Genomic DNA, 20,639 nt, shown 5'->3' with positions numbered 1-20,639 from the left:
AAACGGCCCTTGAGACAGCAAGTCTGGTCGGTCTGGTAGTGCCCACGGTTGGCCGACCGTGAGATGCCACAGATCCGGGTACCACGACCTCCTCGGCCAGTCTGGAGCGACGAGGATGGCGCGGCGGCAGTCGGCCCTGATCTTGCGTAACACTCTGGGCAACAGTGCCAGCGGAGGAAACACATAAGGGAGTTGAAACTGCGACCAATCCTGAACTAAGGCGTCTGCCGCCAGAGCTCTGTGATTGTGAGAACGTGCCATGAATGCCGTGACCTTGTTGTTGTGCCGGGACGCCATTAGGTCGACGTCCGGCATCCCCCAGCGGCAACAGATCTCCTGAAACACGTCCGGGTGAAGGGACCATTCCCCTGCGTCCATGCCCTGGCGACTGAGAAAATCTGCTTCCCAGTTTTCCACGCCCGGGATGTGAACTGCGGAGATGGTGGAGGCCGTGGCTTCCACCCACATCAAAATCCGCCGGACTTCCTGGAAGGCTTGCCGACTGCGTGTTCCTCCTTGGTGGTTGATGTAAGCCACCGCTGTGGAGTTGTCCGACTGAATTCGGATCTGCTTGCCTTCCAGCCACTGCTGGAACGCTTTTAGGGCTAGATACACTGCCCTGATCTCCAGAACATTGATCTGAAGTGAGGACTCTTGCCGAGTCCACGTACCCTGAGCCCTGTGGTGGAGAAAAACTGCTCCCCACCCTGACAGACTCGCGTCCGTCGTGACCACCGCCCAGGATGGGGGTAGGAAGGATTTCCCCTTCGATAATGAAGTGGGATGAAGCCACCACCGAAGGGAAGCTTTGGTTGCCTGAGAGAGGGAGACGTTCCTGTCGAGGGACGTCGGCTTCCTGTCCCATTTGCGTAGGATGTCCCATTGAAGAGGACACAGGTGAAACTGCGCGAAAGGGACTGCCTCCATTGCTACCACTATCTTCCCCAGGAAGTGCATGAGGCGCCTCAAGGGGTGTGACTGACCTTGAAGGAGAGATTGCACCCCCGTCTGTAGTGAACGCTGCTTGTTCAGCGGAAGCTTCACTATCGCTGAGAGGGTACGAAACTCCATGCCAAGATATGTCAGCGATTGGGCCGGTGTCAGATTTGACTTTGGAAAATTGATGATCCACCCGAAACTCTGGAGAGTCTCCAGAGTAGCGGTGAGGCTGTGCTGGCATGCCTCTTGAGAGGGAGCCTTGACCAGCAGATCGTCTAAGTAAGGGATCACCGAGTGACCCTGAGAGTGGAGGACCGCAACTACTGCAGCCATGACCTTGGTGAAAACCCGTGGGGCTGTCGCCAGGCCGAACGGCAGTGCCACGAACTGAAGGTGTTCGTCTCCTATGGCGAAGCGCAGGAAGTGCTGATGCTCTGGAGCAATCGGTACGTGGAGATAAGCATCTTTGATATCGATCGATGCAAGGAAATCTCCTTGGGACATTGATGCGATGACGGAGCGGAGGGATTCCATCCGGAACCGCCTGGCCATTACGTGTTTGTTGAGCAGTTTTAGGTCCAGGACAGGACGGAAAGACCCGTCCTTCTTTGGAACCACAAACAGGTTGGAGTAAAAACCGTGACCCTGTTGCTGAAGAGGAACAGGGACCACCACTCCTTCTGTCTTCAGAGTGCCCAGCGTCTGCAGAAGAGCATCGGCTCGCTCGGGAGGCGGAGATGTTCTGAAAAATCGAGTCGGAGGACGAGAGCTGAACTCTATCCTGTAACCGTGAGACAGAATGTCTCTCACCCAACGGTCTTTTACCTGTGGCAGCCAAATGTCGGAAAAGCGGGAGAGCCTGCCACCGACCGAGGATGCGGTGTGAGGAGGCCGTAAGTCATGAGGAAGCCGCCTTGGTAGCGGCACCTCCGGCGGTCTTTTTAGGGCGTGATTTACACCGCCATGGATCGGAGTTCCTCTGATCCTTCTGAGGCCTTTTGTACGAGGAGAATTGGGACCTGCCCGCACCCCGAAAGGACCGAAACCTCGACTGTCCCCTGCTCTGTTGGGGTAATTTTGGTTTGGCCTGGGGTAAGGATGTTTCCTTTCCCTTGGATTGTTTGACGATTTCATCCAGCCTCTCACCAAACAAACGGTCGCCAGAAAATGGCAAACCGGTTAAGCACTTTTTGGAAGCCGAATCTGCCTTCCATTCCCGTAGCCACAAGGCCCTGCGTATTGCCACCGAATTGTCGGCTGCAACCGCCGTACGGCTCGCAGAGTCCAGGACAGCATTAATAGCGTAGGACGCAAATGCCGACGTTTGAGAAGTTATGGACGCCACTTGCGGCGCAGACGTACGTGTGAGTGCGTCAATTTGCGCTTGACCCGCTGCAATAGCTTGGAGTGCCCATACGGCTGCGAATGCTGGAGCAAAAGACGCGCCGATAGCTTCATAGATGGATTTCAACCAGAGCTCCATCTGTCTGTCAGTGGCATCCTTGAGCGAAGCCCCATCTTCAACTGCAACTATGGATCTAGCCGCCAGTCTGGAGATTGGAGGATCCACCTTGGGACACTGAGTCCAGCCCTTGACCACGTCAGGGGGGAAGGGATAACGTGTATCCTTAAGGCGCTTGGAAAAACGCTTATCTGGAATAACTCGGTGTTTCTGGACTGCCTCTCTGAAGTCGGAGTGATCCAGAAACATACTCGTTGTACGCTTGGGGAACCTGAAACGGAATTTCTCCTGCTGAGAGGCTGACTCCTCCACTGGAGGAGCCGAGGGAGAAATATCCAACATTTGATGTATGGACGCGATAAGATCATTCACTATGGCGTCACCATCAGGAGTATCAAGGTTGAGAGCGGCCTCAGGATCAGAATCCTGATCAGCTACCTCCGCTTCATCATACAGAGAGTCCTCCCTCTGAGACCCTGAACAATGTGATGAGGTCGAGGGGATTTCCCAGCGAGCTCGCTTAGGCGGTCTGGGGCTGCGGTCCGTGTCAGAGACCTCACCCTGGGATCTATGAGACACCCCGGGGGAACATTGTTGTTCCAACTGAGGGGAACCAGGGGGCAATGATTCCACAGTGCCCATGGTCTGAGATACCGGTCTGGACTGCAAAGCTTCTAGAATCTTAGCCATAGTCTCAGAAAGTCTGTCAGTAAAAACTGCAAACTCCGTCCCTGTCACCTGGACAGTGTTAGCTGGTGGTTCCCCCTGGGCCCCCCTTAGCAGAGGCTCCGGCTGAGCAAGTGCCACAAGGGCCGAGCAGTGCACACAATGAGGGTCAGTGGAACCTGCCGGTAGCGAGGTCGTACATGCGGCGCAGGCAGCATAGTAAGCCTGTGTTTTGGCACCCCTGCTTCTTGTGGGCGCCATGCTGTTGTCTCCCCTGAGCAACACAATAGGGTATATAGCCAGAAATCACCCGTGCACCATACAGTGTAAAGTATAGCCTATAAACATATAATCTATAATTACACTTCTGCACAAGTGGGGCCAGCACCTCAGGTGCTGCTTACCGCCCGCTTAAAGCGGTTGTGTGGCCACCAGAATCCCTGCCTGGGTCCCCCAGAGCTTGTCTCCCCTCTGCAGCGTCAGAGGAGCTGACAGGAATGGCTGACGGCGTCCTGAGGAGAGGAGGGAGCTGTGGGCGTGACCCAGAAAGTGCGGGAACTGGTGCCCCACTGTGCACAGTGAGGGGGGTGGAGTATGCAAAGCATGCTCCAGCCCTCAGTGCTGCCGTCCTGTACAGCGTCCCGCCCTTCCCCTGACTGGCAGGGCTGGGGGCGGGAAGAAAAAGAGACTAGGCCGCAAAAGCCGGGGACTCGAGTTATAAGCGCGGCCGCCGTATAAGCGCGGTCGGCGCGGAAGTCCCCGGCGAACTAACAGTCCCAGCCGCGCCGCAGTGATAACAATGGCAGCGGCGGTCAGCGCGGTAGTCCCCATACACTAACACTCAGCGACGCTGCAGTGTGTAATGGCACAAACGCGGTCAGCGCCGCGGTCCCCGATGCACTAGCACACCCAGCAATGCTGGAGTGTTGCTGTGCGCGGTCCCCACGGGGACACAGAGTACCTCAAAGTAGCAGGGCCATGTCCCTGAACGATACTCGGCTCCTATCCAGCAGAGTCCTCAGGAGCTGTGGATGGAGCACGGTCTCAGTGCCTGGAGACCGATTAGGATCCCACTTCACCCAGAGCCCTAAGGGGGATGGGGAAGGAAAACAGCATGTGGGCTCCAGCCTCCGTACCGGCAATGGATACCTCAACCTTAACAACACCGCCGACAAGAGTGGGGTGAGAAGGGAGCATGCTGGGGGCCCTGTTAAGGGCCCTCTTTTCTTCCATCCGACATAGTCAGCAGCTGCTGCTGACTAAGCTGTGGAGCTATGCGTGCATGTCTGCCTCCTTCGCACAAAGCAAAAAACTGAGGAGCCCGTGGGAGCACGGGGGTTGTATAGGCAGAAGGGGAGGGGCTTTACACTTTTAGTGTAATACTTTGTGCGGCCTCCGGAGGCATAGCCTATACACCCCCAATTGTCTGGGTCTCCCAATGGAGCGACAAAGAAAAATGGATTAAAGATGCCGAAGAGTCTTTTTGCTTTGCAAATACTATACTAGCTTTTTATTTTTTTTTTGTTTAATGACAAAAAAAAAAAGTCTGGAAAGCAACCATAATAAAGCACTTTAAAAAAAATAAAAAAAATACTAATGAAATGCTAAAAATACTAAAATAAATAATAATAAAAAAAAATACAATAATAAAATAAATAAATAAAAATAGTTGCTTAATAAATGGATTTTTGTGTACTCACCGTAAAATCGTTTTCTCTTAGCCATCATTGGGGGACACAGGACCATGGGTGTTATGCTGCCTATCGGTAGGAGGACACTAAGTAGATGCAAAAGCATAGCTTCTCCTCTGCAGTATACACCCCCTGGCCGGGCCAGGCAGTCTCAGTTTTAGTACACAAGCAGTAGGAGAAAAAAAGCAGTAAAAAACTTCTCAACAGAGGAACATGAGAAAAGAAGAGTCAAAACCAAATAAGGTACTGAGAGAACCAAGGCCCCGCAGGGCAACAGGGTGGGTGCTGTGTCCCCCAATGATGGCTAAGAGAAAACGATTTTACGGTGAGTACACAAAAATCCGTTTTTCTCTGACGCCTCATTGGGGGACACAGGACCATGGGACGTCCTAAAGCAGTCCATGGGTGGGAAACATAAAAGAAGACAACACAACCCAAGGACTAGGAACCAGTCCCAGACAGCCTGGAGCGCCTACTGAGAGAGGTGCTCTACTGCAGTTTTCTGAATTTTCCTACCCAGATTTGCCTCAGTTGAAACCTGGGTTGGACTCTGTAATGCTTTGAAAACGTATGTAGGCTAGACCAGGTCGCAGCCTTACACACCTGTTCCACTGAAGCCCGATGCCGAATGGCCCACGAAGCGCCAACTGCTCGCGTGGAATGAGCCCGCAGCCCACTAGGAATGGGCTTGAGTTGCGGGCGGTAGACTTCCTGGATCGCAGAGCAAATCCAGCGAGCCAGAGTCGCCTTTGAAGCTGCCTGCCCCTTCTTAGGCCCCTCAGGAATGACGAACAAAGAGTCCGTTTTCCTAAAGGGGGCTGTCCTGGATATGCAATATCTGAGAGCTCTGACAAGGTCTAACGAATGCAGAGACCTTTCCACCCTATGAACTGGGTGTGGACAAAATGAAGGCAGAACAATGTCCTCGTTCAAATGAAACGGGGTAAGAACCTTTGGAAGGAAATCCGGAAGGGGGCGCGGAACCACCTTGTCCTGGTGAAAGACCAGGAAAGGCTCGCGGCAAGAGAGTGCTGCTAGCTCCGAAACCCGTCTGATGGACGTAATTGCCACCAGGAATGTTACCTTCCAGGACAGAAGAGCAAGGGAGGATTCCTTGAGGGGTTCAAAGGGAGACCTCTGGAGACCGTCCAGAACGAGGTTGAGGTCCCATGGGTCCAGCGGCCGTTTGTACGGGGGAACTAGATGGAAAACGCCCTGGAGGAAGGTCTTGACTTGCGGTTTTTGAGCCAGGCGGCATTGGTAGAAGATTGAGAGCGCTGAGACCTGCCCTGTAAGGGAACTGAGAGCCAACCCCGTTTGCAAGCCAGACTGTAGAAAGTCGAGAATTCTGGGGATGGCCAGAGGCATAGGCTGGACGTTAGTTTCTCTGCACCATGAAAGGAAGATTTTTCACGTACGGTGGTAAATGCGGGATGAAGCAGGCTTTCGGGTGCTGATCATGGTGGAAATAACCGCGGGGGAGAATCTTGATCTTGTTAATAGCCAGGTCTCAATGGCCATGCCATCAGCTTCAGGGCTCTGGAGTTCTGATGGGAAATGGGCCCTTGGGTGAGCAAGTCTGGGATGTCTGGAAGGCGCCACGGTGCGTCTGTGAGCATTTGTACTAATTCGGCGTACCAGGCGCGCCTGGGCCAGTCCGGTGCTATCAGTATCACCGGGACTCCCTCTGCCTTGATCTTCCTGATCACCCGCGGCAGCAGGGGTAGAGGTGAAAATATGTAAGGCAGGCGGAACTGGTGCCAGGAGCAGACTAGAGCATCTGCGCCGATAGACTGCGAGTCGCGTGACCTGGCTATGAACGCGGGTACCTTTGCATTCAACCTTGATGCCATTAGGTCCACGTCTGGTGTGCCCCAGCGAGTGCAGATCTGTAGAAACACATCTGGGTGGAGAGACCATTCTCCGGCGGCCAGGCCTTGGCGTCTTAGAAAGTCTGCTGCCCAGTTCTCTACCCCCAGTATGTGTACCGCTGATATCACTGATCCCGTCAATTCGGCCCAGCTGAGGATCTTGTGGGCCTCGAGATAAGCCGCTTTGCTGCGGGTGCCCCCCTGCCGATTGTTATAGGCTACAGCTGACGCATTGTCCGATTGGACTCGAATCTGACGACCCGCTAGCAGAGGGCAGAACGCTCTGAGCGCGAGGAAGATCGCGCGGAGTTCCAGGGTGTTTATGGGTAGGGAAGACTCCTGGGGCGTCCAACGTCCTTGAGCAGTGTGGTGCTGGTACCCTGCTCCCCAGCCTAGGAGGCTGGCGTCCGTGGTCAGGACCAGCCAGTTCACTGGGAGAAAGGATCTCCCCTTCGATAGGGATGAGGACCTAAGCCACCAGCGGAATGCGTACCTGACTGAAGGCGTCAGGTGAAGATGTCTGTCCAGGGAGAAGGAGCTCTTGTCCCAGGCCGCTAGAAGGGCTAGCTGCAGTGGGCGGAGGTGCAGGTGAGCAAAGGGTACTGCTTCCATAGCCGCCACCATCCTGCCGAGCACTTTCATGCTGAATCGAATGGAGCGAGACGGAGGACGTAGAAGACAGCGTACCGCTCGTTGAAGAGCGATCGCCTTGTCCTGAGGGAGAAGGATCAAGCCCCGACGGGTGTCCAGGGACATGCCCAGGAAGGTGATGGATCGTGATGGGACCGGGGATGATTTGTCCAAATTCACTAGCCACCCTAAGCGGGATAGGGTGTCCACAGTGATCTGTACGCTGGTTGAGCAGTCGCGGAAGGAGGGGGCCTTGATGAGGAGGTCGTCCAAGTAAGGGAGAACGACCACTCCCCTGGCGTGAAGGACGCTCATGGCGGCCGCCATGACTTCGGTGAAGACCCTTGGTGCGGTGGCAAGGCCGAAGGGTAGAGCTACGAATCGAAAGTGGGAGTCCTGAATTGCAAAGCGTAGGAACTTTTGGTGATCTGGGGCGATGGGTATGTACAGGTACGCGTCCTTGATGTCTATGGATGCGAGGAATTCCTATTCGACAATGGATGCAATAATGGACCTTAGGGACTCCATTCTGAATCTCCGTACGTGCACATGCTTGTTTAGGTGTTTGAGGTCCAGGATGGGTCGAACTGACCCATCCTTTTTGGGGACCACAAAAAGGTTGGAATAAAAACCCCCGAACTTCTCGTCTGGGACAGGTATTATCACTCCTGCTGTTAGAACCGACTCGGGGGTCGGGTCCGAAATTCTATGTGGTAACCGGAAGACACAAGGTCTCGCACCCATTTGTCGTCTGAGGCGGGAGCCCAGATTTGTTGAAAGAGCCGCAGTCGACCTCCTACAATGAGTGTGTCTTCCGGGGTGCCGAAGGAGTCATGAGGGGGGAAAACGTCATGGCAGAGTCTCCCTAGTCCTGGACTGTTTCGGTCTAGGCTGCCATGATGAAGTAGGTTTCGGGGAGAGCTGAGGTCGGTCGGTCCCTGCGTAGTCCACGGCTGGTGGCGTGGATAGCACGGGGTGTCGACCAACCACATGAGTTCCGAAAGGAGCGGAACGAGGACTGTGGACGTCTGGTGAAGGACGTCCTGGACTTCAGCTGGGGGAGGGAGGTACTCTTTCCTCCCGTGGCGTCAGAAATGAGCTTGTCCAGACGCTCGCCAAACAATCGGTCTGGAAAAAAGGGGAGGCCTGTGAGAGACTTCTTGGAGGCAGAGTCCGCTCGCCATTGTTGGAGCCAGAGAGCTCTACGGATGGCTATGGAATTTGAGGCGGCAAACGCTGCACAGGTAGCAGCGTCCATGGAGGCCTGCATGAGGTACTCTGCCGCAGCGGAAATTTGAGCAGTTACCTCTGTGAAGGTATTAGTGAACTGGGATTCCTCAAGCGAAGTGTTAAGGGATTCTGCCCAGACCGAGATCGCCTTTGTGACCCATACAGAGGCAAAGGAGGGCGAGAGGGAGGAACCCGCAGCCTCAAAAGCAGAGCGGGCGGGGTGCTCCACCTGTCTGTCTGTCGGGTCCTTGATGGAGGAACCATCGGGTAAAAACAGGAGCGTCTTTGTGGTAAGGCAGGAGACCGGGGGGGGGGGGGTCGACCGAGGGCAGATCGGCCCAGCCCTTAGGGGCAGGTGAGGCAAAAGGGTACCGGGACTCCATGAGTTTTCGGTTACCGAAGCGCCTGTCAGGCTTCTCCCTTTGCTTTGTGAGTATATCCTGAAACTCAGGGTGAGCAGCGAAAACCTTTTGTGGTTTCCTTGCCCTCTTAAAGGAGACCGCATGGTCAGTGGTAGTGGATGGGGGATCCTCCACATGCAGAGTTTGGTTGATTGCTGCTATAAGGGAGTCTATTGCAGTTTGATCATCTGGGGAGGCTGAAATCAAGGAATCCTCCTGGTACAAACAGCATTCTCCCTCCTCCAGCTCTTCAGAAGCCGTGGAGCGTATGGGAGAGCCTGCCCTGTGTGCTCCCGAGGGAGAGCCCGCTGGAGACACCCGGCCGTGTGCTCTTTTCCTGATCCCTGCAACCGGTGAAGCATGTGCCCGGATTACCTCAGAAGGATCCTCCATAGGGGTATCCTCAGGCTGCGTTCCGTCCAGGGACCCAGAAGGGTGTGGAGGACGACATTGCATAGCCAGCACCAGGTTCTGTGACAGTTTTTCCATGGATTGGGACAGAAACTGTGCCCATTCCGGTGGGCTGGGAGCCCTAGGCTCTGGGCTGACGGTTGCGGCGGCGGTGGTGGCAGGGGGGTCTTGGAGGGCTATAGGGGCACAGGACTCACAGAGAGAAGAGGTGTGTTTACGTGGTAGCTCAACGTGGCAGGCAGTGCAGGCTGAATAATAGACTATGTGAGCCTTAGCCCTCTTAGTGCCTTTTGAATTCTGCATGTTTCTGATAGGAGTATACTAGGAGGGGGAGCAATGCTCAGCAGAGCTACAGTGAGCAGCACCGTACCAGAATCAGCCGGTGGCTGGAGATCTTCCCACGCTTTCCGGGGGGGGCGGGGCTTATCGCGGCCGCGGGGGGGGGGCTTAGCGCTAAAAGAGCGCGAAGAAGTAGTCAGTGTCCCCCCCCTGCTGTGGGTAGTAAAAAACGGCGGGAAAGGAGCTTCTGATCGTTTTCCTCCCTCTCCCTCTAGTCAGCACACAGTATGTCACTGGTGGTTATCAGCCGGCTTTTCTGCTAGATCAAATAAACAGAGCAGATAATAAACAGCGTGAGTCCCTGAGCTCTGTGATTCTCTAGCCACCCCCTTCCCCCTGCCACTGGGAAATTATCTGTGCAGGAGTTTGCAAACAGGAGGGACTTCCCCCCCCCCCCCCCCCTCCTCCAGCCAGCAAGCTAGGGAAAAGTTAACACTGTGTGTTCAGGATTCCTGGGCTCTCTTCCTTGCATTAGCCAGGGACTTTCTCATAATAAATACTGTATATTCAGCCCTGGGAGCCTTTCCTGCAAAGCCTTTTCTCCCTTTGTCTGGGAAACCAGTCAGGGGGATCTCACCTTAAACACTGCTTCAATCCAGGCAGTGACAATAGCAGAGTCAGCCTGCTGTGTACGGTCACAACGGTGCCATATTCAACTCAGAGCCTCCAAAGAGGGGCTGAGGAATTGATGCCATATTCAACTCAGAGCCTGCAAGAGAGGGGCTGAGGATTTGTGCCTCTGCCCTGGGCTTTGGAAAATCGGTGTCTATGGAACCCGTCGTTCAGCCCAGGATCCAGCGTTGCGGGAGGGGGTACGTGTAGGCAACACTTCACGTTCCCGCCCGTTGATGGTAGTGGGAGATCGGTCCCAAAAGGAAACAGTCGCCCTCAAAAAATAACAAACCTTGAAAGGAAGTGCCTCCTACAGACACTAAGCTAAAACTGAGACTGCCTGGCCAGGGGGTGTATACTGCAGAGGAGGAGCTATGCTTTTGCATCTACTTAGTGTCCTCCTATGGATAGGCAGCATAACACCCATGGTCCTGTGTCCTCTTTTTTTCTGGAGTATCGTTAATTTCTCTGACGCCTCATTGGGGAAGAGATTCCTGAGGTGTCTTCTACGTCAACAACTAGAGTTTTTGTCTGCCTGAAGGCGCAGTGTGTCCTTGGAAAGATTATTTTATGATAAATCTTTTTGGGGTTTATGAGAGGGAAATATAATACTGGAACTTCAGCACCAGAGATCCTTATATCTGCCAGCCTTTACTTTAGCTGCTGAGCCTTTTCAGATACAGTGGAACCTCGCTTAACGAGTAACCCAGTTAGTGAGTATTTTGCTTAACGAGCAAAGCTTGCTGTAAATTTGTAACTCAGTTTACGAGCAAGCTTTGCCGTACGAGCAAATACTGCACGCACTTCCGGTTCCGTACATCCACCGTGCTCTAACCCGCTCTCGCAGTCCGCACAAACACGCACATATTATGCTCACCTTACTTTCCATTCCATCGTCGGCCTCCTGGTTCTTGTAGTCCGCTGGTACAGGATGTGTATCGGGTAACCATCGCGATGATGGACGAACTTCCGCTGTCAGCCGCTACTCAAAGACAGCGTGTTGGCCAATCAGAGGCAAGCGGCTCCTGCCTTTGACGTCAGCGCGCTGGCAGCGGAAGTTCCTCCCTCGTCACGATGGTTACCAGATACACAGCCTGTACCGGTGAACTGCAAGTTCCAGGAGGCTGGCGTTGGAACAGTAGGTAAGCATAATATGTGCGTGTTTGCGTGTGTTTGTGCATGTGTGGAATGGCACAATAGGGGACCAGGATGGGACATTTAACAAGTTGTGGAACGAATTGTCTGCATTGCAATGATTTCCTATGTGAAATCTTGCTTTGCTGAAGGAGTAACTTGGTTAACAAGCACACTCCCAGAGCGGATTGTTCTCGTAAACCAAGGTTCCACTGTATAAGATAAGTGCTGATATAAGCTACAATCCGCAGGATAAACAATAAGCTGTACTGGAACGTGTCATCAGATCTGATGTCATGTGGCAAAGGTCCAGATATCTGAGCATTCATCATAATGCTGAATGACTGGCCTTCACATGATGTACATAGGTCACTACCACAAATCAGGTAATCAGACAACCGTTCCCAAGTGTACTGGCATCCGTTTACTGGGCCTATTATGCAGGCTGGCAAGTGCCAACGGGAACAGAAGATTCAATAATTGTAATGTCCACAAAAAGCACGTTATTGTCCTCATTTACTGCCGTTAATGGTAGTCTTAGATAAGCGAATTACTCATCAAAGAAGCAAACATGGGCAGATAAAAGCTCTTTTAGGCCCAGTTCAGAGATGAACATTGAAGATTTTAGCATGTCTTAAGGCCCCGTCACACAAAACGAGATCTCTGACGAGATCGCTGCTGAGTCACAGTTTCTGTGACGTAGCAATGATCTCGCCAGCGATCTCGTTATGTGTGACACCTACCAGAGATCAGGCCCCTGCTGTGAGATCGCTAGTCGTTGCCGAATGGTCCGGACCATTTTCTTCAAAGGCGATGTCCTGCTGGGCAGGACACATCGCTGTGTTTGAAACCTACCAACGACCTCCTAACACGGTCCCAAGGCCCGCCGAGATCGTTATACAGGTTGCTCATAGTCACTGCGTTGTTGGTAGGGGCTGACTGTGTGACATCCCACCAGCGACCTCCCAGCAATCCTTAACAGGTCGTATAGTTGTCAGGATCGCTGGTAAGTCGTTGTGTGTGACTGGGCCTTTACAGGATGACAAACATTCCTTGCACGGAGGATAAAGCAACAGATATTACAAGCCCTTCCAGGAGCCGAAATCATAACCCTTCAAACCTTATCAATGATGCCATCGATCTTTCCTTCTTCAACAGACTTCTTGATAGTATGAGCAGTTTCTGTAACTGATTCAGAGATCTTCTTTGTTGCAACTGAAGCCATGCTTAAGAGATAACCTGAAAAACAGACAATTTATGGAGCTATATTTATTGATTGAATTTTCTTTTTGTTTAGTGACCCATGACTCATGAGTAAGGCTGGTTATAACAAGTGACACAAGACGTCATCCAGCTATTGTCCCTGGGTATTCATTACAGAACATGACAGATGGACATCCAGCTGTATGCACTGAACAATGATGGCGGCGAAGTGATGAACGTCTGCGCACTATGACAGCAGGCCATTATATTGTGCTCTTAGATGTTCAACCAGTGAAGGCAGAAACGGACACTAGTATGGGACCAGTGACACCGGGTAGGAAAAAATTCCAGGTCCATTCTGCTGGCAGGTCACAAGAAACTATAGACTTACCCTGTGGTGCGGATAACTACCCCTGGGTCACTTCAAAAGAAGACAAGCTGGGGCAGATTAATCAAAGCTCGTCAAAGAAGAAGAGAAAAACAACAAGTCAGGTCAAAAAGAAGTTATATACCCCTAAACAGCTATTTATAATTCTACAATATCCGCAATGGGAGCCGGCTGTAGCAGCAGGAATTGGGGCAGCACTGATCTAATATTATGTCAATGACGACCACAGCATCTCCCTAAAGCAATCTTCGGGTACGTAGGTCTCCGGCTGGAAAAGCTTCCTTCCAATAATATCCCTTAGGTTTGCCTATGAGGCCGCTAATCAGTGGAACATGACAGGCAGGCATAATACACTCCCACAATAATGCACTCTACTTTGTAAACATGGAATGAAGTCTTTGTGGGAGTAATATTTATAAAAATATCTATAATATTATTAGGGAGCACATGGCAGGTTGTCCCCTCCTCAGCCTTCCTGCTTGCTGCGGACAGCGCGCTCCTGATTGACAGTTTGGACCGGGAGAAAGGTCGCATGGCCTGAACAATTAATGGTGCAAAGCATCAGTGTTTTGTTTATTGCGTTCACCGTGCAGGTTCAGTGACGCCCCAATTTTATGGTTTGGCTTGTTAGGGTCAAGCTGAGGACAAATGTGGGAAGTTTATGGTGTTATTTCTATACACAATAAAGCATTTTGTAAGATGATAAAATAAAAAATAAAAATAAACAAGATCCTGGTCATTATCATTTATAGCCATGAACCATTGCAGTTAGAGAAGTCTCTCTCCGGCCCCCCCGGGGTTGTAAAGAGTAGCAGATCAGACTAATGGCAGGTGTCACCATGGTACTCAAGGTTTTCCTAAGCTATGTAATATATTCCAAGAAACCCCTGATCTCTAAAGTAAAGGAAGCAAGTTAAAGGGTTCTTCCCTAAATCGCAACTTATACCGTCCCCATGATATAGGGGATAACTTACTGATTGCTGAGATTGGGGCTGTGAAACCTGTGAACCCGCAGAGCGCCTTCTTGGATGGAGGGCAGAAGCTCCTGCTTGGCCTCTGTTCTATTCACTGTCTATGGTACTGCGGGATATAGTGCAGTACAGCGATCAGCTTTCTCCTGGGTCCCATAGAGAGTGAATGCAGCAGAAGATGAGAATGAGCAGCTCCTATCCAGACAAGAGAGGGTCTCAGAGCCAATTCCCGGGTTCCAGATGCCTGTTCCCCAAATCACTGCGAGTCCCAGCGGTTGGACCCCCACAATCAGTAGAGGATAACTTACTATATTGGGCACAAGCACTGTAGTTTCCTGGCACAGCGGCGCTCTCAGCCACCCCTCATGTAGATGTATTTATCTGATGGGACGTTGGGTGGTCAGAGAGACCACTGTGCAGGAGAAAGGCCTGTGCCAGGTTTGGGGTCCTGCAGGTTCAGCCTCTACCCCAGATAACGGTGTAGTATATCCAACCCTTTCTGTACTGATCACTTTTTGCTTCCAGTGCATCTTGTGCCATACTCTGCCCCAGTTTAGGGGAATCAACAGCCTGCAATACATTGCACATGCCAGTGATGACAGAGAACAATATCACAGCAGGCAGACACATGGCCGGACTCCACCACGACAGACAGACGGACTCCATCATAGCAGACAGATGGACAGACAGACTCCTCTATAACCACAGCAAGCAGACACATGGACGGAGTCTTCCATCACCACAGCAGATGGACTCCATCACATCAGACAGAGAGAGACTGACTCCATCACAGCAGACAGCCGGACCCCTCCATCATCGTCACCGACAGACAGACAGCCGGACCCCTCCATCATCGTCACCGACAGAAAGACAGCCGGACCCCGCCATCATCGTCACAGCAGACGGCCGGACCCCGCCATCATCGTCACAGCAGACGGCCGGACCCCGCCATCATCGTCACAGCAGACGGCCGGACCCCGCCATCATCGTCACAGCAGACGGCCGGACCCCGCCATCATCGTCACAGCAGACGGCCGGACCCCGCCATCATCGTCACAGCAGACGGCCGGACCCCTCCATCATCGTCACAGCAGACGGCCGGACCCCTCCATCATCGTCACAGCAGACGGCCGGACCCCTCCATCATCGTCACAGCAGACGGCCGGACCCCTCCATCATCGTCACAGCAGACGGCCGGACCCCTCCATCATCGTCACAGCAGACGGCCGGACCCCTCCATCATCGTCACAGCAGACGGCCGGACCCCTCCATCATCGTCACAGCAGACGGCCGGACCCCTCCATCATCGTCACAGCAGACGGCCGGACCCCTCCATCATCGTCACAGCAGACGGCCGGACCCCTCCATCATCGTCACAGCAGACGGCCGGACCCCTCCATCATCGTCACAGCAGACGGCCGGACCCCTCCATCATCGTCACAGCAGACGGCCGGACCCCTCCATCATCGTCACAGCAGACGGCCGGACCCCTCCATCATCGTCACAGCAGACGGCCGGACCCCTCCATCATCGTCACAGACAGACGGCCGGACCCCTCCATCATCGTCACAGACAGACGGCCGGACCCCTCCATCATCGTCACAGACAGACGGCCGGACCCCTCCATCATCGTCACAGACAGACGGCCGGACCCCTCCATCATCACAGACAGACGGCCGGACCCCTCCATCATCACAGACAGACGGCCGGACCCCTCCATCATCACAGACAGACGGCCGGACCCCTCCATCATCACAGACAGACGGCCGGACCCCTCCATCATCACAGACAGACGGCCGGACCCCTCCATCATCACAGACAGACGGCCGGACCCCTCCATCATCACAGACAGACGGCCGGACCCCTCCATCATCACAGACAGACGGCCGGACCCCTCCATCATCACAGACAGACGGCCGGACCCCTCCATCATCACAGCAGACGGCCGGACCCCTCCATCATCACAGCAGACGGCCGGACCCCTCCATCATCACAGCAGACGGCCGGACCCCTCCATCATCACAGCAGACGGCCGGACCCCTCCATCATCACAGCAGACGGCCGGACCCCTCCATCATCACAGACAGACGGCCGGACCCCTCCATCATCACAGACAGACGGCCGGACCCCTCCATCATCACAGACAGACGGCCGGACCCCTCCATCATCACAGACAGACGGCCGGACCCCTCCATCATCACAGCAGACGGCCGGACCCCTCCATCATCACAGCAGACGGCCGGACCCCACCATCATCACAGCAGACGGCCGGACCCCACCATCATCACAGCAGACGGCCGGACCCCACCATCATCACAGCAGACGGCCGGACCCCTCCATCATCACAGCAGACGGCCGGACCCCTCCATCATCACAGCAGACGGCCGGACCCCACCATCATCACAGCAGACGGCCGGACCCCTCCATCATCACAGCAGACGGCCGGACCCCTCCATCATCACAGCAGACGGCCGGACCCCACCATCATCACAGCAGACGGCCGGACCCCACCATCATCACAGCAGACGGCCGGACCCCACCATCATCACAGCAGACGGCCGGACCCCACCATCATCACAGCAGACGGCCGGACCCCTCCATCATCACAGCAGACGGCCGGACCCCTCCATCATCACTGCAGACGGCCGGACCCCACCATCATCACAGCAGACGGCCGGACCCCTCCATCATCGTCACAGCAGACGGCCGGACCCCTCCATCATCGTCACAGCAGACGGCCGGACCCCTCCATCATCGTCACAGACAGACGGCCGGACCCCTCCATCATCGTCACAGACAGACGGCCGGACCCCTCCATCATCGTCACAGACAGACGGCCGGACCCCTCCATCATCACAGACAGACGGCCGGACCCCTCCATCATCACAGACAGACGGCCGGACCCCTCCATCATCACAGACAGACGGCCGGACCCCTCCATCATCACAGACAGACGGCCGGACCCCTCCATCATCACAGACAGACGGCCGGACCCCTCCATCATCACAGACAGACGGCCGGACCCCTCCATCATCACAGACAGACGGCCGGACCCCTCCATCATCACAGACAGACGGCCGGACCCCTCCATCATCACAGACAGACGGCCGGACCCCTCCATCATCACAGCAGACGGCCGGACCCCTCCATCATCACAGCAGACGGCCGGACCCCTCCATCATCACAGCAGACGGCCGGACCCCTCCATCATCACAGCAGACGGCCGGACCCCTCCATCATCACAGCAGACGGCCGGACCCCTCCATCATCACAGACAGACGGCCGGACCCCTCCATCATCACAGACAGACGGCCGGACCCCTCCATCATCACAGACAGACGGCCGGACCCCTCCATCATCACAGACAGACGGCCGGACCCCTCCATCATCACAGACAGACGGCCGGACCCCTCCATCATCACAGCAGACGGCCGGACCCCTCCATCATCACAGCAGACGGCCGGACCCCACCATCATCACAGCAGACGGCCGGACCCCACCATCATCACAGCAGACGGCCGGACCCCACCATCATCACAGCAGACGGCCGGACCCCTCCATCATCACAGCAGACGGCCGGACCCCTCCATCATCACAGCAGACGGCCGGACCCCACCATCATCACAGCAGACGGCCGGACCCCTCCATCATCACAGACAGACGGCCGGACCCCTCCATCATCACAGACAGACGGCCGGACCCCTCCATCATCACAGACAGACGGCCGGACCCCTCCATCATCACAGACAGACGGCCGGACCCCTCCATCATCACAGACAGACGGCCGGACCCCTCCATCATCACAGCAGACGGCCGGACCCCTCCATCATCACAGCAGACGGCCGGACCCCACCATCATCACAGCAGACGGCCGGACCCCTCCATCATCACAGACAGACGGCCGGACCCCTCCATCATCACAGCAGACGGCCGGACCCCACCATCATCACAGCAGACGGCCGGACCCCACCATCATCACAGCAGACGGCCGGACCCCACCATCATCACAGCAGACGGCCGGACCCCACCATCATCACAGCAGACGGCCGGACCCCACCATCATCACAGCAGACGGCCGGACCCCTCCATCATCACAGCAGACGGCCGGACCCCTCCGTCATCACAGCAGACAGATGGCGCCCATCACTTACTGCCGAAGCCTCTGGCCTGCCTGAGCAGCACATCCTCCGCCTCCTCCAGTGCCGTCCCCTCGGGTTCTCCGCCATCTCCCTGCTCCGTAGTCGTGGGTTCCTCGCTCGTGGCTTGTATTGGTTGACTCTTTTCTTCCGTACACTGTGAGTCGGATTCTGCGTCCAAGCCCAGCCAACTTCCCAGACCACGAAACATGCTGCCGTCGGCTCACAGCCCCCCGGTGTTGACACTAGGCAGCTACCGACGAGTAATTACTTGTTGTTACCGTTCACCGTCAAAACTTCCTCGTTTCTTCCTCCTACGTCACCAACTCCCTGTCCAACCAATCGCGACAGTCGCTGTATCCACGTGATACTGCCGGAGCAGTCCACAGAACAGCTGTAATCATCCAATCCTGAAACTGTAGCCCTAACCACGCCCACACACCGCCCTATTGCCTGAAATTCAGTCACATGTGCGCTGTCGTACAGCGCAGTGTTGTGCGCTTGCGCAGAGGTCAAAACTTCAGGTGTCATAATAAAGAGAGAATAAGGCCGTGTACAGACATTGTGTATTTGCTCAGTAGTATACCTCAGTATTTGAAAGCCCACGTGAATACGCTGAGTGATTTTTTTTACCTCAGTATTTGTAAGGCAGCGTGCACACGGTGACAAACCTCCCAACTTCTGAAGAATACAGAGGGACAAAGTATGCAGTGCACTGAGTGCGCTTGGAAAGTTTTGACCATGCCCCTAGCCACACCCATTTGGCAGTGAGGGACCTTCAGCATGTGCCATGGACTGTTCATTCTTAGTCGTATCACCAGAACTTTCTCATGTTTATATTAGGGCAGGGCCGCCACTAGGAATTTCAGGACCCCATACTGGCAAAATTATGGGGCCCCCTTGAGACTCCGCCCAGATTCCACCCCTGCTCCGCCTCCACCCCGCAAACTTTCCACAGTCTGCCACCACTCTTGGAAAAACACACATATAATTAATTATATATATATATACACTAGAAGGTGGCCCGATTCTAACGTATCGGGTAGTCTAGAATGTGTATGTAGGTTAGCAGATTGAATAATAATATAATCAGTAAGTCTTGACTAATGATGGTTCATTTTTTGCTCGTTGGTCTCCTGCTGTGCAGCACGCATCGGCGTGTTTGACAGTGGGAGACCAACGATCTGAATGGGCAGGGAGCCGGGGTAAGCTAGTAACCATGGTACACATATGGTAACTATGCAAAGCGGTTTCCATAGTTACCCGATGTGTACGCTGGTTAACAGCGTACGCCGGCTCTGGCACACGTGTGCCAGGAGCCGGGGTAAGCTAGTGGTTTCACACATCCGGCTTTTCTCCACTTTGTTGGATCCGGTGTGCTGCCATAGGCTGGTTTCAGACGTCCGTGTTTTAGGTACGTGTGACATCCGTTTTTAACACGGATGTCACACGTACCCATGTTATTCTATGATGTGCTTCACACGTCCGTGTTTGCATACGGACCGTGTGACTTTTCATGACCCCACACGCACACACGCAGGTATCCCCGGCAGCACGGATGTCACACGGATCGCACACTGATGTGATCCGTGTGACATCAGTGTAAAACATATCCGAGAAAATATAGGTCTTTTTTAAATTTTTAATAAAAATATTTTCTATATTTATTTCTCTCCAGCGCTGCTGTCTCTGGCTCTGCTGCCTCCCGCTCCTTATCGCCGCTCATTATACTCACTGAATATTCAGTGCCCTGTGGAGCTGGAAGCGGGAACAACGCTGGGGACCGCATTGCTGGGTGAGTATACAGCAGAGTGTGTGTGTGTGTGTGTGTGTGTATGCATGTGCGCTGTGTGTGCGCATGTGCGCTGTGTGTGTATGCCTTCGGTGTATCCTTTTGTGTCTGCTATGTGTGTATACTCGTATGTGCTCAGTGTGTGTGTGTGTGTGGGTATACATGCATGTGCGCTATGTGTGTATGCGCTCGGTGTATCCATGTGTGCCTGCTGTGTGTCTGTCTGCTATGTGTGTGTGCGTGTGCTCAGTGTGTGTGTGTTCATGCATATGCGCTATGTGTGTATGCGCTGGGTGTATCCATGTGTGTCTGCTGTGTGTGTGTGTGTGTACATGCATATGCGCTGTGTGTATGCGCTCAGTGTATCCATATGTGTCTGCTATGTGTGTATTAGTGCTCTGTGTGTGTGTATATGTGTGTGTGTGTATATACATGCATGTGCGCTATGTGTGTATGCGCACGGTGTATCCATGTGTGTCTGCTATGTGTGTGTGCGTGTGTGTGCTCAGTGTGTGTGTACATGCATATGCGCTGTGTGTATACATGCATGTGCGCTATTTGTGTATGCGCTCGGTGTATCCATGTGTGTCAGCTATGTGTGTATATGTGCTCAGTGTGTGTGTGTGTGTTGATAAGCGGTGAGGATCGGGAGGCAGCAGAGCCGGAGAAAGCAGGTAAATATGAAAATATTTTTATTTCACAGACCCGTGTTTTCTCCAGTACCTGTCACACGCATGCAAACACGGACGTCACACGTATGACT

At 54.0% G+C, this 20,639-nt stretch overlaps 1 protein-coding gene across 1 annotated transcript in view; it reads right to left on the bottom strand.

Annotated features, from left to right (window-relative positions):
- Nucleotides 1-18,431, bottom strand: part of SYAP1 (synapse associated protein 1) — a 93,015-nt gene extending 74,584 nt beyond the window's left edge. The window contains exons 1-2 of the mRNA XM_075334192.1: nt 18,100-18,431; nt 12,507-12,625 (exon numbers count right to left, since the gene is read on the bottom strand). Coding sequence (XP_075190307.1) covers nt 12,507-12,625; nt 18,100-18,295 — 315 coding nt within the window. The 5' untranslated portion in view covers nt 18,296-18,431. The remainder of the gene's footprint in view (nt 1-12,506; nt 12,626-18,099) is intronic.
- Between the last annotated feature and the right edge of the window lie 2,208 nt (nt 18,432-20,639).

Source organism: Anomaloglossus baeobatrachus, chromosome 2 (genome assembly GCF_048569485.1).
Source record: "Anomaloglossus baeobatrachus isolate aAnoBae1 chromosome 2, aAnoBae1.hap1, whole genome shotgun sequence".
NCBI classification, from domain to species: domain Eukaryota; kingdom Metazoa; phylum Chordata; class Amphibia; order Anura; family Aromobatidae; genus Anomaloglossus; species Anomaloglossus baeobatrachus.
The sequence above is the reverse complement of the archived record's forward strand: the minus strand, read 5'-3'. Positions and strand labels throughout refer to the sequence as shown.